At 43.1% G+C, this 17,636-nt stretch overlaps 2 protein-coding genes across 9 annotated transcripts in view; one reads left to right on the top strand and one right to left on the bottom strand.

The window, feature by feature from the left end:
- The window catches only part of LOC134342456 (CSC1-like protein 2), a 211,216-nt gene extending 205,931 nt beyond the window's left edge, over positions 1–5,285 (bottom strand). For 3 of the 4 annotated variants that reach the window (XM_063040606.1, XM_063040607.1, XM_063040604.1), the window contains exon 1: positions 5,048–5,285. The gene's annotated coding sequence lies outside the window, so the exon portion shown is untranslated. The remainder of the gene's footprint in view (positions 1–5,047) is intronic. The other variant, XM_063040605.1, reaches the window with a different exon arrangement.
- A 63-nt stretch (positions 5,286–5,348) lies between these two features.
- Positions 5,349–14,136, top strand: mrpl14 (mitochondrial ribosomal protein L14). 5 transcript variants are annotated; one of them, XM_063040615.1, is made up of 3 exons: positions 5,349–5,564; positions 9,324–9,497; positions 10,100–14,136. In XM_063040615.1, exons 2-3 carry the CDS (start codon positions 9,430–9,432, stop codon positions 10,464–10,466), a joined length of 435 nt encoding a protein of 144 aa, XP_062896685.1. In that variant the 5' UTR covers positions 5,349–5,564; positions 9,324–9,429; the 3' UTR covers positions 10,467–14,136. The 5 variants fall into 5 exon arrangements, with proteins under 5 accessions (XP_062896685.1, XP_062896686.1, XP_062896684.1 ...); XM_063040616.1 differs by having other exon boundaries at positions 9,327–9,497; XM_063040614.1 differs by lacking the exon at positions 5,349–5,564 and adding an exon at positions 5,608–5,760 and having other exon boundaries at positions 9,327–9,497; positions 10,100–14,134.
- The last annotated feature ends 3,500 nt before the right edge of the window (positions 14,137–17,636 follow it).

The raw sequence follows: 17,636 nt of genomic DNA on the forward strand, positions 1-17,636 counted from the left end.
CCTTCAGTGAGTCCTGATGAAGGGTCTCGGCCTGAAACGTCGACTGTACCTCTTCCTAGAGATGCTGCCTGGCCTGCTGCGTTCACCAGCAACTTTGATGTGTGTTGCTTAAATTTCCAGCAATCTGCAGTATTCCTGTTGTTGGCATAAAAGTTGTTGCTCATGATGGCTTATTAAGTGCTAAGAGAACAAAGAAAAGATATCAAGAGCCCCAATGCTCTCCTCTTCTTATTCAAAGTTGTAGATAAGAGTGAAGCGTAGATAAGTGCTGAACACCTACTCTCTGTCCGCCAGAGAAAGCAGGGTCTCCCAGTGGCCACACATTTTAATTCCACATCCCATTCCCATTCTGACATGTCTATCCACAGCCTCCTCTACTGTAAAGATGAAGCCACACTCAGGTTGGAGGAACAACACCTTATATTCCATCTGGGTAGCCTCCAACCTGATGGCATGAACACTGACTTCTCAAACTTCCGCTAATGCCCCACCTCCCCCTCGTACCCCATCCTTTATTTATTTCTATACACACATTCTTTCTCTCTCTCTTTTTCTCCTTCTGTCCCTCTCACTATACCCCTTGCCCATCCTCTGGGTTTTTCCCCCCCTCCCCCTTTTCCTTCTCCCTGGGCCTCCTGTCCCATGATCCTCTCATATCCCCTTTGCCAATCACCTGTCCAGCTCTTGGCTCCATCCCTCCCCCTGCTGTCTTCTCCTATCATTTTGGATCTCCTCCTCCCACTTTCAAATCTCTTACTAGCTCTTCCTTCAGTTAGTCCTGACGAAGGGTCTTGGCCCGAAACGTCGACTGTACCTCTTCCTAGAGATGCTGCCTCAACATATTAGGACCTGGTTCATCCCCACCACCATCAGATTTCTAAACTGACAAAGAACCCAAGTATACTACCTCAATATTTTCCCCTTTTCTGGCTCTACTAATTTAATACATCTTATTGTAACTTTGATGTGGAGAGTATTGGAAACAAAAATTTTCGCCACATATTCCAATGATATTAAAGCTGATGCTGACTCAACTGTCTTGCAATTCATATCATCAAAAAGCACAGAAGACTAAGAAATAAAGAAAAAAAAAAGCAGGGCAGGTTGGTTGGTTGGTGTGGAGAGGGAAGAGACTGCTTGTAGGGATGAGCATACAGATTTTTGAATTGAACATTATGGGAAGACACTCATTTATCGAAGCATCCATGAGTTGGGTGCTCGTATCTTTGATATGATCTTCTGACTGTGATTCAAGGAGCAACAGATGAGCCACAACCCAGCCAGCAAACCAATAGTAAAGCAAATTGTCAAAAATCAAAGATATCACAGTTTAAGTCTGTGAAAATGTGACATTCATTGCCTGAGACTACAGTAATGGCAGCAGATAATTTAAAAACAGATAGAAAAAAGTAGAGAATTCTATTATATTGCAAACCTTGAAGGATAAAACTGTGCTATAGATCCCTTTATTTCACCAATTCATTTTTAAGTGCTCATTACATTTGAAGGATCAAATAGCCCAACACGAGTGAGGTGACAGATGCATTTATGTCATAGATACACAGACAGTACTGAAACTGGTGCTACTCCTCCCACAATCAATAATCACTTATTTAGCAGATCATTTGCAATTCCCACATTCTGATGTTTGTCCAGTTTCATTTCCACTGGACAACATTGTAAATTTTATCCAACTAGTACTCACTGTTTGAGCACGTGGTAAATGCTCACGCTATACACCCATTACGGAAAAGAAAAATATCTCTACCATATACAAGCACGGACAGCAGGCTGGAAAGAACTGACAACAGACATTTGTTGCTCCTCAGTACATCACAGAAACTTTCTCTTTATGAATAATGAGCAAAGCCACACAAGGAAGTACCTACAGCAGAGACGACGATAGCTGTTGCACTGACTCAGACCACAGATTGGTGATTTGGTTTATTTAATTATAGAGGTACCGTGTGGAGCAAGCCCTGCTGGGCTTTTGAGCTGTGCTGCCCACCAAGCCCCACTTTAACCCTAGCCTAATCACGAGACAATTTAAAATGACCAACCAACCTACCAACTGCCACGTCTTTGGATTGTGGGTGTTAGTTTGTGGCATGCCTCCCTCCGTTCAAAAGCAGCATCAAATCCATACCACAGGGTATTGAAGTTGAAATTCTGCTGCAGTTCCAGGATCGGGTGACGGGTGAGAGAAGTTTTTGAATTTTTAATCCTTGTTCAGTTAATTGTACATCACTAAAAAAGTTTACCAGGAGACTACCAAAATTCTCAATATCATCAAAAAACTAAAACTTTTCCTTCCATGTCAACAAAATTGAAAAAATATGGATGCTACATTTGTTCATATATTCCTGTCTTCAAACAATAGGAAAATACTTGGGATAAAATTTGCTACATAAAAGCAAGTAATTCCTTATGACACTGTTGCTGCTCTTTGATGTTAATGGCAAAGATTGCATTGTAATGCAAATCCACAGACATTGTTCAATGAGCAGCATCTGCATATTTTACATCAAATCCCATGTCACATAACTAGCTCAAGTTATCTATCGGACTTCCATTCCTCCCCTATTGCAAGATTTCTATTCCCTACACAAGCCTCATTTGAATGTAACTTTTGTCTTATTTAAAAGAAGGTTGCTTATGTGCTAACTCTTCAGATGAGGTCTGGAGAGATAATCATACAAGATTGGATAGAGTCTTGAAGAGTGAGGGAGCTTGACAGAAACTAAGGATTGCAAAAGTTCTTGACAGGGTGGACATGGAGAAGATGAGGAGTGACAGACACACCTAGAATTAGTATCTAATGTTTAAAAAGAATAGATGTAAGAATTTTTCTCTTGCAGAGAGTGGTTAGACTCAGGAATTCTCTTTTTCATAGTCATATTTTATTGATCCGGGTGATATTGGTTTTCGTTACAGTTGCACCATAAATAATTAAATAGTAATAAAACCATAAATAGTTAAATAGCAATATGTAAATTATGCCAGGAAATAAGTCCAGGACCAGCCTATTGGCTCAGGGTGTAAAGTTTGATGGCCACAGGCAGGAATGACTTCCTATGACGCTCTGTGTTGCATCTCGGTGGAATGAGTCTCTGGCTGAATGTACTCCTGTGCCCAACCAGTTTATGTAGTGGATGGGAGACATTGTTCAAGATGGCATGCAACTTGGACAGCATCCTCTTTTCAGACACCACCGTCAGAGAGTCCAGTTCCATCTCCACAACATCACTGGCCTTACGAATGAGTTTGTTGATTCTGTTGGTGTCTGCTACCCTCAGCCTGCTGCCCCAGCACACAACAGCAAACATGATAGCACTGGCCATCATAGACTTGTAGAATATCCTCAGCATCGTCCGACAGATGTTAAAGGACCTCAGTCTCCTCAGGAAATAGAGATGGCTCTGACCCTTGTAGTGTTCTTTGACCAGTCCAGTTTATTGTCAATTCATATCCCCAGGTATAGGGAAGTCTTTGAAAATTATTAAGGTAGATGGAAAGGGATAGACAGGAACATGCAGTTGAGGTTATAATCCAGTCAAGCCATAACTTTATTGCCAAGTTGGATATGTTTTGGTAATAGGACTACCACTATTCACAACATATACAGCAAATTTCAATACATCTCAAGGCATGTGTACTTAATTTCCAACTAAAATCCCCTTCCTGTCCAAATAAAGTGACAAAATATTCTGCTGGAACATGGTAAATATTAAAATCCTACATCTCTCCACTATGCTTTGGAGAACCCATTTTGTAAACTGTTTCCCATTCTTCTTGGACCTCCTCCTAATTTGACAACATACTTAATGATGACCCCAAAGGGAAAGAGCATACAAGATGTCACCTTGAACAGCACAGAAGGGAAAAAAGGTCCTAAATTTAGATGCTGGACGACAGCACTACTAGTCATGGCCATACATCCTCCACACACAAACTGTGGGTCTAACAAGAGAAAGGAATCAGATTTGACAGTTTCAATCCGTACCACATGTTACTCTGTTACAATTTCATCATATAAACAGTCTATGTATCTTCATACAGTGTGAGTTAAAGAACAGGTAGAAAGCTAATCAAAACTATAATCTTACACGGATTACATGTTAATCCCTATGGACATAATCAAAAACCAGTAAACGAAAAAACGATCCAAGCATCACAGGGATTTTTTATGAGTTTTTTTTCTCCTCAGCATATGTCGCAAGCTTTCTATTCCTTACACAGCCTCATTTTGATTCAAATATTCATGTTTCTCCCTTTGCCGCCTCATATTTAATTCTGCAGTTAGCTAAAGATAATAAAATGCTCAACAGTAAAGCACTTTATCCTGGAGAACATTACACTAACATGCTCATTTCAGCTGACTGCGACATGAATTATTGAAAAATACGACGGGTTGATTCAGCCAGCAAATCTAATGGTGCATAAAATATTTCACGTTTCGCCGCCTTAAAATATTACTCATCGCCAATAGCTCAAAATGGAAATTACATAAATTAAGAGGATTAAATGCTGCTAATGTACACACGGTATTAAGAATTTTAGTTTACTAGTAAAACCGTTTCCCTCTTCGTATTGAAAGCAATTAATAAAAACTCTCAAGCTTGAGTGCGTAAAATGGTATGATTCTTTATCCTTTCCAACCTTCACACACAGCGTTCAAGAACAAAACTGGCAGTTTTGCAAATAGAAAATCTATCGAAATCATTCACAGCAGGCGGCAACTCTCCTTTCTAATGCCTGGGTATTTAACGCCAAAACACGAAGGCCAGATTACATATATTTTAAAAACAAATGCTCGTTTCTTTTTACCAACCCTACAATATGGAGAATTAGAAAATTGAAGAAAAAAAATAAGCAGTGGCTCCTTTTAATCACTGCATTTAAAAAAAAACGAAATTCCTTTTGCATTGGGGGAACGTAACATAGGTGTATCCTCTGCAAAGTAGCGAGAGCCCGGCCTTTCCAGAGTGACAGAGTCCCAGGTACCCTGACAGCGACGGCGGCACCGGCGAGCCGGGCGCTCGTTTACCTGCACACACATAGTCACCACAGGAGGGCCATAGCAACCACCTCGCCGTCGACCCCAGGCTCCATTAAAGCTCAGTCAGGCAACTAATGTCGGCCGCAAAAACCACGCACAAAAGTCCGTTCAGATCCCAAATTCCGACGCAAACAAACGCACCTCTCCGGCAGCTGGGAGGGATCAAAACAAATACATGCCCCCCCCACCCCCCAGACCGCAGAGCCAGAGGGCGGAGCACCCGCCCCTCGGCTCCTTGCGTCATGACGTCACGACGTCACCGGCGGGACCTCCCTCGCCCCGCTCCAGCTTCTGCCCCTTCCTTTCCAGTCCCGACCCGACGCCGCTTGACCCGCCGAGTTCTTCCAGCGTTTTGTGTGTGTTGCTCAAGATTTCCAGTTTCTGCAGAATCCCTTGTTTACATCCCTCCTCGCTCCGCCCACAGAGGGATGTCTTCGAACGTCATGGCGTTACCTCCCTCAGGAGCAGTTTAAAAAAAATAAAACCGTATGCTCTGTTTACGAAGGTATTACATTGGAGGCCGTATGGAAAGACGTGGGCTGCACTGAAAGCAAATTTAAAAAGGGCAGGGCAGAGCGGCGTTGCCACGGTTTCCTTGCAGCGTATTGCGTCAGCGCGTTGGGCCGGGTTGCGTGCAGGAGCTGTGGGGCGGCTGTGTGGCTTCTGCCGCCGAATCGACACCCTTGTCCCCGTGCTATCAGGTGACCTGGGCCCTTATCGACGGGATACGGCGTACCGTGTGCGGTGGAGGGCGAGGAGAGGAAGCTGGGCCAGTAATTTGTGCGCCGGGCATAGGCAGTAGTCCGCGTGGATACTTAGAGGCCGCTCTACCTGTCTGTACAACGTGATTTCGGCCCCTTCAATGTCACCGCTCGTTGAAAGTGTCCTGGGTACTTTGGTAGGCTAGTACCCAAGATGGAGCCGACTAAATTTACGACCCTCTGCAGCTTCTTTCGGTCTTGTGCAGTAGCCCCTCTTCCTCTCCCCCCCCCCATACCAGACAGTGATGCAGTCTGTCAGAATGCTCTCCATGGTACATATAAATAGTGGGTGGGTAACAATATGATACAGATACAAGGTGCAGCAGACACGGAAATCTAGAGCAACATGCAAAAAGCTAAGGGAGCTCAGAAGTTCAGGCAGCATCTATGGAGGGAAATGGACAGTAAATCCAGGCCATTCCCAGTTGAGGGGACTTGATCCAAAATGTCGACTGTCACTTCGCTCCATAAATGTTGAGTTTTTATGGCTTCTTATGACTACATGATGAGGGTATGGATTAGTTCTTGCATTGGCTGAGGCTAATTTCTCTCAAGGGCAGATGCAATTTTTCTGATGGAACATGGAAGCAATTGGAAAGTTTGTACAATGTTTGAGGAAAATGGGATTTACCTTGTAATACAGTTTAAAAATCATTGCTCTCAATATTCTGCGATACTAATGAAGCAGAGTAAATCCCTGATGCAAAAATACATTTCTTGGAAAGGCATTAACAAACTTTGGGGAAAATTAGGTTCTCTGTATGCCAGTGCATAAATTGGAAAAGCTACAAGAGCAGTATCTGAATATCCAAGGAGGTTGTTTAGGATCTGTCACTGAGTACATTCAAGACAGACGGGAGTAGATTTTTACATATGAAGGGAATTAAAGGATATAGGATTAGCACAGGAAAGTGGCACTTGGGTGAAGAATCAGCCATGATTTTGCTGGACAGTGAACAGGCAGGTGAGGCCATATGGCCTACTCATTTTTAAAAGGTAATTAGCATGAAAAGAGTATTAGGATGCATTCATATGATATTTGTGAGGCAGGGCATACAGTTAGTTTGAGTACTAGAGAAGTCTCATATTTGTCCTTGTCTAGTCCAGGACAGGTGTTGTAACAGTAATTGATTGCCTGAAGCTGCTTAATTGCCTGTATCAGTAGGATGCTAAAATCTCTTTGAATCATCACCATGGAAGACAAATATGGAAAGTGGGACTTGCACAGCAAATGACAGGGCCCCAGGGGGTGTTGTAGAATGAAGCGACTTTGGAGTACAAGTACATGATTCCCTAAAAGTGGTGTTACAGGTAGACAGGGTAGTTTGTTGTTAATAAGAGCTTTTGACATAGTGGTCTTCGTCAGTCAAGGCTCTGAGTATAAAAGTTGGGATGTTATGTTGCAGCTGTACAAGATGTTACCGAGGCCACACTTGGAACCAATTTTGCGGTCAATTTTGGTCACCCCGCTGGAAAGAATGTAGGACAGATTTGCAAGGGTGTTGCGGGAACTCAGGACTGAGTTATGGAGAGCTTTTAAGCAGGTTGAGACTTTTTTCACTGGAGCACAGGAGAACAAGCAGAAGTGTATAAAATTGAGGGACTTCTCATTCACATTTAGATTTATTTAGCATATGTATATTGAAACATACAGTGAAAGACATCACCTGCGTTAAACACCCAACACATAAGGATGTGATGGACCCCTCAAATGTGGACACACATTCTAACAGCAACGTAGCATGCCCACAATGATCAACAGAACAACAAGCAACAAACCAGTAACAGTGGAGCAGCCCTTTTCCTCCCTCCCACTCACCCACACGCACAGGCAGTCCCCTAACTCCAGGACAGGGCTCCAGGTTTTGGCCAGCTGGCATCGATGTAAACAGCATGAACGTGCACAGTCTATTTCCCCTGGTTGGGATTCTAAGACTTGGACAGTGTGAACGTGCATAGTGTTTTCCCCCGATTGGGATTCTAGGACTTGGACAGTGTGAACGTGCACAGTGTTTTCCCTCTGATTGGGATTCTAGGACTTGGACAGTGTGAACGTGCATAGTGTTTTCCCCCGATTGGGATTCTAGGACTTGGACAGTGTGAACGTGCACAGTGTTTTCCCTCTGATTGGGATTCTAGGACTTGGACAGTGTGAACGTGCAGTGTTTTCCCCCGATTGGGATTCTAGGACTTGGACAGTGTGAACGTGCACAGTGTTTTCCCCTGGTTGTGGATTCTAGGACTTGGACAGTGTGAACGTGCACAATGTTTTCCCTCTGATTGGGATTCTAGGACTTGGACAGTGTGAACGTGCACAGTGTTTTCCCCCGATTGGGATTCTAGGACTTGGCCAGTGTGAACGTGCACAGTGTTTTCCCTCTGATTGGGATTCTAGGACTTGGACAGTGTGAACGTGCACAGTGTTTTCCCACGATTGGGATTCTAGGACTTGGCCAGTGTGAACGTGCACAGTGTTTTCCCTCTGATAGGGATTCTAGGACTTGGACAGTGTGAACGTGCACAGTGTTTTCCCCTGGTTGTGGATTCTAGGACTTGGACAGTGTGAACGTGCACAGTGTTTTCCCCTGGTTGTGGATTCTAGGACTTGGACAGTGTGAACGTGCACAGTGTTTTCCCCTGGTTGTGGATTCTAGGACTTGGACAGTGTGAACGTGCACAGTGTTTTCCCCTGGTTGTGGATTCTAGGACTTGGACAGTGTGAACGTGCACAGTGTTTTCCCCCGATTGGGATTCTAGGACTTGGACAGTGTGAACGTGCACAGTGTTTTCCCCTGGTTGTGGATTCTAGGACTTGGACAGTGTGAACGTGCACAGTGTTTTCCCCCGATTGGGATTCTAGGACTTGGACAGTGTGAACGTGCACAGTGTTTTCCCTCTGATTGGGATTCTAGGACTTGGACAGTGTGAACGTGCACAGTGTTTTCCCCTGGTTGTGGATTCTAGGACTTGGACAGTGTGAACGTGCACAGTGTTTTCCCCTGGTTGTGGATTCTAGGACTTGGACAGTGTGAACGTGCACAGTGTTTTCCCCTGGTTGTGGATTCTAGGACTTGGACAGTGTGAACGTGCACAGTGTTTTCCCCCGATTGGGATTCTAGGACTTGGACAGTGTGAACGTGCACAGTGTTTTCCCCGGGTTGGGGATTCTAGGACTTGGACAGTATGAAGGTGCACAGTGTTTTCCCCTGGTTGTGGATTCTAGGACTTGGACAGTGTGAATGTGCACAGTGGACTAGTTGGGATGTACACCTGTTTCTGTGCTATATAACTAAGATCATTAATGGAGCACCAGGGTGTGAGATCGAGGAATTATCGGATAGTCTGAATCAGGTAGCAATTTGTCTGGAGTAAGCAATAATAGAGTTGTTTAGTCAGATTGCTAGACTGAACAATTTTCTGTGATCTTTTTTATAGATAAATAAACATATATAAAAACTGATGAATTGTCGTTAAACTAAAAGACTGATTTGTGTTTCTCTCAGCAGATGCTGCCTGACTTAGGCATTCCTTGTACTTTCTGTTTTTAATGTGGATTTCGATCGTCTGCAAGATCTTCCTGTTGTAATTATTGTTGCCTTTAATTTCCTAATGGCACTGTTCACAAAGGGCTTTGTTTCTTTGATTCGTACAACTGAAGCGATGAGCCGAATGTTCAGGTACTGTATCATTTGCCTAAGAGCTCAAAAATTCCAGTTTGTACACTGTTCTTTAACATGGCACTTACATAATTATTTCACTCCTCTGCCTTCTCTCCATAACCTTTGCCCTCACTAATCAAGAACCCATCAATCTCTTTTAAATATACCCAGCAACTTGCCATCCACAGTAGTCTGTGGCAACGAGGTCCATAGATCTACAACCCTCTGGCTAAAGAAATTCCTCTTTATCTCTATTCTAAAGGGACATCCCTCTATTCAGAGGTTGTGCCCTCTGGACATACAACATAGAATCAGGTCTTTTAGCCCCCAATGTCCATGCTGATCATCAAAGACCCAGTTTTTTTATACTGCTCCTACCGGAATCCATGCTACTCTCTCTACATTCCCATCACCTCATACTGGGGTCAATTTAGAATGGTCTCTTAACCTACTAACTCATAGCTCTTTAATAAGTGTGAGGTGTGATTCTCAACTGAGTGAATGTAAGCAGGAGTAGAGAAAGCTGTGAAGAAGTGGGTGATAGAGGGAGGGCTTCACCCCTGATTGTGCATTTTTATTTAGTGTTTAAAGCCATTCTTCACTTTTGCCCTTCACTTTAGTACCTCGACAGTCTGTGGAGCTATACAGAAGATGACCAGGGTGCGGGTTGTGGACAACAGTTCCCTCGGCAACACCCCGTATCATAGGCCGCCCAAGTGCATTCATGTGTATACCAAAAATGGCATCGGCAAAGTAGGAGACAAAGTCTTGTTGGCAATCAAAGGACAGAAGAAGAAGGCGTTGATTGTCGGTCACAAGATGCCTGGACCTCGGATGACACCCAGGTTTGACTCCAACAACGTGGTGCTCATTGAAGATAATGGCAACCCAACAGGGACGCGCATCAAGGTGCCTGTCCCCAAAGCTCTGCGGAAGATGGGTGGTGAATATTCCAAAATACTAGCCATCGCTCAGAAATTTGTCTGATTGGGTATCACCAACCTTGTGTTGTAAGCATCAGTCACTTCCTGCAGCTTAAACATCTGTTTTTCTTGCTACTTTATTCCAAGATTTGAAGATTGTTCAATTATATCAGATGTTCATTTAAATATTAAAAATTTTATGTCCTTGGTGCTTATGAACTTCTTTCTGTCACTGTGATATTTGGTCATGCTTTTCTCATTTCAAACTATTATATCATTATTTCCATTTTAGTGTATTCCTAACATTGTGTTGTAGTTTCTGGTTGGAAGGTCTGTTTGTAATCAATTGTTGAGCCATGCAGCCCAGAAACAGGCCCTTCGGCCCTCCGTGGCATGTTGGCAATAATTTACCCAGCAATATTAATTCAGTCCTATACATTGGTGATTCATGTGCTAGTCATAGAGTAGCACAATAAGGAATCAGACCCTTTGGCCGAATTTGTACATGCCGACCATTGTGCCCGCCAAGCTAGTCCCATTTGCCCATGTTTGGCCCATATTCCACTAGACCCTTTTATCCATGTACTTATCCAAATGTCTTTTTAATGTTAGTGTACCTGCCTCAGGTACTTTTTCCTGGAAGCTCTCTGCTCTTTTGATTTTACTTCCCCCTGCCCAGGGGGCAAAAGTCTGTGCATTCACTCTATCTATGCCTATCATGGATTTATACACCTATGTGCCAAGGAATTAAGCCCTAGTATGGACAACCTCTTCTGAATTCAGGCCCCTGAGTCCTGGCAGCATTCTTGGAAATCTTTATACTAATTTCAGTTTAATAATTCATTTTCTATTTCCAAATATGGTCTTACCAACATCTTGTACATCTACAACATGATGTCCCTACTCCTATACTTAAGGCCAGCTTGCCAGACACCTCCTTCACCACCCTGTCTACCTTTAACATTGCTTTCAACCTTATATCTTTAAGTAATTCCCTGTTTTATTCTTCAATGCTGTGAGGGTACCTGCCTCCACCATCCCTCTTTGTAAACAATTGTGAATCTGGCTCAAGAGCATGTATTAATCATGATCTTTCAAGAATCACTTGATTTGTTCATCATCCTAGAGAATTGGAAGATTGTAAATGTCACTCCACTCTTTAACAAGGGAGAAAGGCAAAAGAAAGGAAAGCATAGGTCAGTTAGCCTAACCTCAGTGGTTGGGAAAGTGTTGGAGTCTATTATTAAGGATGAGGTTTTTGGTTACTTGGAGATAATAAAATGTCCAAGTCAGCATGGTTTCTGTAAAGGGAAATCTTGCCTGACAAATTGTTTAGAGTTCTTCAAGGAAGTAACACGCAGGGTGGACAAAGAAGAGGCAGTGGATGTTACTTACTTTGATTTTCAGAAAGAATTTGATAAGGTGCTACACATGAGGCTGTTTGACGAGATAAAATCTGATGGCGTTACCGGAAAGATACGGGCATGATAGAGGATTGTTTGACAGGCAGGAAGCAGTGAATGGGAAAAAAGGGGGCTTGTCTGGTTGGCTGCCAGTGACTAGTGGTGTTCCTCAGGGGTCAGTTTTGGGACCACTATTTTTCACTTTGTTTTCGGATAATACGAAGATAGTAGGTAGTGCTGAGGAAGCAATGTGATTGCAGCAGGACTTAGACAAATTGGAAGAAAGGGCAAAAAAGTGGCAGATAGAAAACAGTTTTGGAAAATGTATAATGCATTTTGGTAAAAGGAACAATAGTGTGGACTATTGTCTAAATGGGAAGAAGGTTCAAACATCAGAGGTGCAGAGAGACTTAGGAGTCCTTGTGCAAGAGTCCCAGAAGGTTAATTTACAGGTTGAGTCTGTGATAAAGAAGGCAAATGCAATGTTGGCATTTATTTCAAGGGGAGTAGAATATAAAAGCAATGAGATAATGCTGAGCTTTTATAAGACACTAGTATTTATAAGCCATACAGAGTATGATCAACAGTTTTGGGCCCCATATCTCAGAAAGGATGTGCTCTCATTGGAGAGTCCAGAGGAGGTTCATGAGGATGATCCTGGGAATGAAGGTGTTAACATATGAGGAGCGTTTGGCAGCTTTGGGCCTGTACTCACTGAAGTTTGGAAGAATGCATGGGGACCTCATTAAAACCTACTGAATGTTGAAAGGACTAGATAGCGTGGATGTGGAGAAGATGTTTCCTGTGGTGGGGGTATCCAGAACTAGAGGGCACAGCCTCAAAATTGAGAGGCGACCCTTTAGGACAGATGTGAGGAGGAAATTTTAGCCAGAGATAGTGAATCTGTGCAACGTTCTGCCAGAGATTGCAGTGGAAGCCAAGTCCGTGGGTATATTTAAGGGGGAAGTTGATTGTTTCCTGATTGGTAAGGGCATCAAAGGATATGGTGAGAAGGGGTTGAGTGGTATCTGGGATCAGCCATGATGGAATGATGGAGTAGACTCAATGAGCTGAATGACCTAGTTCTTCTCCTATGTCTTATGGTCTAAGAGACTGTTTTTCTTATTGGAGAAGAATGTTAATGAATGACAAATTTGGTAAATTGGGTTATTGTAATGTACCGAGGTACAGTAAAAACATGAATGTATGCCATTTGTACAGATGATTTTATTGCAGAAATGCATTGAGAAATAATGTGAAGTCTTTGCTGGGAGAAAAAGCAAATGCAATTTGGGGTAAGCAAATCAAAACTGGACAAAGATTGAAGTTGTGACCAAAGCATTAATAATGTTTGAAGTTTATGAAAGCCCTTGATTTCGCATAGCAAAGGGAACTAGAGAGAATTCTAGTTTTCAAACAATCCCAAAGGGCCTGTTTCCAAGCCGTATTAGTCCATGTGCAATTGTAATTGTGGTTTTGCAGATAAACACAGGAAGTGTTAAAGTTTCTCATACTGTGTATATGAAGGCCATACACCAGTCATGTGACATCTACTCTCCATGTTTGACATTACAATGCCATTGTATAACTTGGCCTGCATCATTCTAATGAGGCAGAACCATGTTTATGGATAGAACAATCCAATGTTTTCTTATCACTGCCCAACCTGTTAAAGGAAATAGACCCTTTTCTATTTACTCCATACAGGCCTCTCTTAATTTTATTCTTCTCAAATAAATCTCCACTTGATGTTAGTGCCAAAAAAAATGGCCACTGCTGCAGCATCTTCTCATTAACAATAACTTTCCAGTCCTAGTCTTTGGGATTTTCTCTACACTTCACTAAATGTGATCATGTTGTTCTAATGTCATGGTAAATTATACTATAGCAGTCTGACTAATGTTGTACTGTTCTAGTGAGACCATGTTCTTGTATTTTATGCTTTGAGTAATAAAGGTAAATATCCCATATTCCTTAACCACCTAGAGATCTCTAAATAGTACACTCCCTCTATTCCTTTGTACTCTTGTTTGTTATTCCTGTCCGCACCTTGTGTCATAATGGGTGGCAACCTTGCAGTTTCTTTTGCAATTTTTTTCTTACGAGGCTGAGTTGCTGGCTCGATGCTCAACTCAGCACAGATGGAACGCATTCAAGGAGCCAGTCAGATTTGAACTCAGGACCACTCTCCTCGAAGTCCAGTGCTGATGCGACTATGCCACCGGCTGGCTGATACCTCTGTACTCAGTATCGTTAATTTGGACTTGTTTTGACATGACTGTAAATTATGTAGAATCTGCTGGATCTGTCACACTTGGGGCAGGGGAAGTATGAAGGGGCAAGTGGGAGGGATGCTTGGGAGCTTCTTAGCTCTTTTTGCTTTGGAGTACAGCACAGAAGGTCATGCAGCCAATCATTCACTTTGCCTTTTTGAAAGAGTAATCCAGTTAGTCCTGACTTGTGCTCTTTCCCTGTGGTCTCTGATTATGTCTTCGGTTCACTTATAAGGCTATTTCTAAATTTTATTGAATCATATCCCAAATCCTAGCCAATTACTGCAATTCCTTTTTAGTTTTTTTGTTACATTGTGACCTCTGATCTGTCAGCTGTGATAAGATTTTTCTGTCTTTCATCTTGATAATGCAGTTTATAGCTCATAGCTTTTTGTTTTCCTTGAAGAACACACTCATCCTTCTCAATCTGTCTGTGTAACTCCTTCATTCTTGGAATTATATTCCTGTACCCAGTATAAAGCCATAATGTTTCATTGTGACCTTAATATATTAAAGTATTGAGTACAGGAGATGGGATGTTATGTTGAAGTTGTATAAGACATTGGTGAGGCCTAATTTTGAGTATTGTGTGCAGTTTTGGACACCTACTGTACCTATAGGAAAGGTGTAGGTAAAGTTGAAAGAGTATAGACAAACCATAATGATGTTGCCGGATCTGAAAGACCTGAGTTATAAGGAAAGATTGAATCAGGACTTAGTTCCTTTGTATGTAGAAGACTGAGAGGAGATTTGATAGAGATATACAAAATTATGAGGGGTATAGATAGGGTAAATGCAAGCAGGCTTTTCCCACTGAGAATGGGTGGGACTACAACTAGAAGTCATGGATTAAGGGTGAAAAGGTGAAAAACTCTAAGGGGAAAATGAGGGGAAACTCCTTCACTCAGAGGTCATAGGAGTAGTGGAACAAGCTGTTGGTGCATGTGGTACTTGTGAGCTCCATTTCAATGTTTAAGAGAAGTTTGGATAGATACATGGATGGTAAGGGTACGGAGGGCTATAGACCTGGTGCTGGTCGATGGGAGTAGGCAATTTAAATTGTTCAGCACAGACTAGATGGTCCAAAGGGCTTGTTTCTGTGCTGTATTTTTCTATGACTTCAGCTGTGGTCAAATGTGTTAGTATATCTCCTGGTCCCAGCACGTCATCTCTGCTTAGAAAGCCCAGGATCCCATGCTTTTAACCTGACGTTATTCATGCAACATTTGTGAAACTTCCCTCTTTTTTGCAATGCTTTTAAAATGGTATTTAACACGTATAGCCTCTGCATAATCTTCCAATCAGTGTCTTTAAATCAAGAAGACAAGCAGGAAGAAGTTAACCTCGGTGTGGTATAATAACGATACTATCTGAGGGGCTTCTTTGTTGGATGGGAAATGCCTCTGGGACGGTAGCTCAGGTTTCCAGCGGACATTTGAATCACAATTGCTTGGTTGCCTCTTGCAGTAGAAAGGCAGTGGAGAGGGAGGAGAGGGGTTGGTGCTGAGGGTGGAGACATGGAGAGTGGAGTGCATGACACTGAAGCTGTTTTCCAGAGCAGATGCATTGCTGTCTGTGTTCGCTGTTATTCCACAGACACTCACGATATGGCAGGAAGCCCCGGAGGAGTGCTTACAGACCGTCTGTGTGGCAGGTGTGATGGTGCTGACTGGTGTATTAATAACCTTGATCTCAGGCAACGTATGTTCTGGCAAACATTTTTACAGTGATTAACTGCTCTGTCTCTAGACAAGCCATAGGGGTTTACAGTTCTCTGCAAGCGTCTTAGGCATATAAATACAGCTAACACGCCCAAGACGTTTGCACAGTACTGTAGTAATTTTATGTATTGTACTGTACTGTTGCCGTTGCAAAACCAAATTTCATGACGTGAGTGATGATAAACCTGTTCCTGATATGGGTCTCTTGTGAACTTAGTGGGACAGGGCCGGAGAGAGGGCAATCATGGTTAGGAAAAGGGGAAGGGAGAGGGGAGAGAGCAGGAAGCACCAGAAAGACATTCTGTAATGATCAATAAACCAATTGTTTGGAATCAAATTACCTCATACTATCTAACACCAAGCTCTTAGTTCCCGGTTCCATACTGCTTGCTTCTACCTTCTACCCAAGATCTGTACACCTGAATATCCAGTTAGACCCATTGTCTATCTGTTCCTGCCACATTGAACTCATGTCCTCACACCTCGACTCCTTTCTATCCCCCTTGGTTAAGTCCGTTCCCACCTACATCCATGACACTTCTCATGCTCTCGATCTCCTCACTAACTTTTGATTACCGGATCCTGACCTCCTCATTTTCACAGTAGATGTCCAATCCCTATACACATCTGTCTTCCATCAAGAAGGCCGTAAAACTGTCCGCTTCTTTCTCAATAAAAGAACCAACATCATCACCTTTCTGCATCTGACAGAACTGGTCCTCAGCCTGCTGTAGGATTTCGCCCTGAAAAGTCGACTGTACTTTTTTCCATAGATGCTGCTTGGCCTGCTGAGTTCCTCCAGTATTGTGTGTGTGTTGCTTGGATTTCCAGCATCTGCAGATTTTCTCTTGTTTGGTCCTGACCCTCAACAGTTTCTCCTTCAGCTCCTCCCACTTTCTACAGACTTGAGGGTTAGTCATGGGCACCCACATGGTCCCAAGCTATTCTTTCCTTTTTGTTGGCTATCTAGAACACTCTATATTCCAAACCTTCCCTGGTAATGTTCCCCAACTCTTCGTCTGCTACCATTGACGACTGCATTGGGTGCTGAGCTCATCAACTTTACCTCTAACCTCCACCCTGCCCTTAAATTCACTTTGTCAATTTATGGCTCCTGTCTTCCTTTTCTTGATCTCTCGGTGTCTCCATCTCTAGAGACAAACTGTCGACTGACATCTTTTATAAACCACCTGATTCCCACTGTTGTCTTGACTATACCTCTTCCCACCCTGACTCCTGTAAAAAGGCTATTCCCTTTTCTCAGTTCTTTCGTCTCCGCCATATCTGTTCCCAGGATGAGGCTTTCATTTCCAGGTTCAAAGGATGGGGATTCCCTTCCTCCACTATTGATGCTGTTCTCACCTGCATTTCCTCCAGTTCCTGGACATCCACACTCACCCCAATTTTCCACTACCTTAACAGGGCTAGAGTTTCTCTTTAATGCTTACCCACCACCCCATGAGCCTCCTCATCCAACAAATAATTCCCTGCAATGTCTGCCATCTCCAAAGGGATCCTAGCACCAAACACATCTTTACCTCGCCAGCCCCTACTCTATGCTTTCCATTTGTTCCTCCCAGCACTTATCCCTGCAAGTGGCCTAAGTGCTACACCTACCTGGTCTCCTCCTCCCTCACCTCCATTCAGGGCCCCAAACTGTCCTTCCAGGTGAGGCATCGTTTCGCCTGCAAGTCTGCTGAGGTCGTCTATTGTATCCAGTGCTCCTGATGCAGCCTCTTCTAAATTGGTGAGATACTTCATAAATTAGGGGACTGCTTCGTCGGGCACCTCCATTCCCATTCCCGTTCCAACATGTAGGTCCATGGCTGCCTCTTGT

Source organism: Mobula hypostoma, chromosome 2 (assembly GCF_963921235.1).
Source record: "Mobula hypostoma chromosome 2, sMobHyp1.1, whole genome shotgun sequence".
Taxonomy (NCBI): Eukaryota; Metazoa; Chordata; class Chondrichthyes; order Myliobatiformes; family Myliobatidae; genus Mobula; species Mobula hypostoma.

What these genes read in the sequence shown, in the direction of transcription:
- mrpl14 (XM_063040615.1), top strand. Translation starts at nt 9,430, where the DNA reads ATGGCACTGTTCACAAAGGGCTTTGTTTCTTTGATTCGTACAACTGAA. An exon ending in GCGATGAGCCGAATGTTCAG is followed by an intron (nt 9,498 to 10,099) that starts GTACTGTATCAT and finishes CCTTCACTTTAG; the next exon opens with TACCTCGACAGTCTGTGGAG.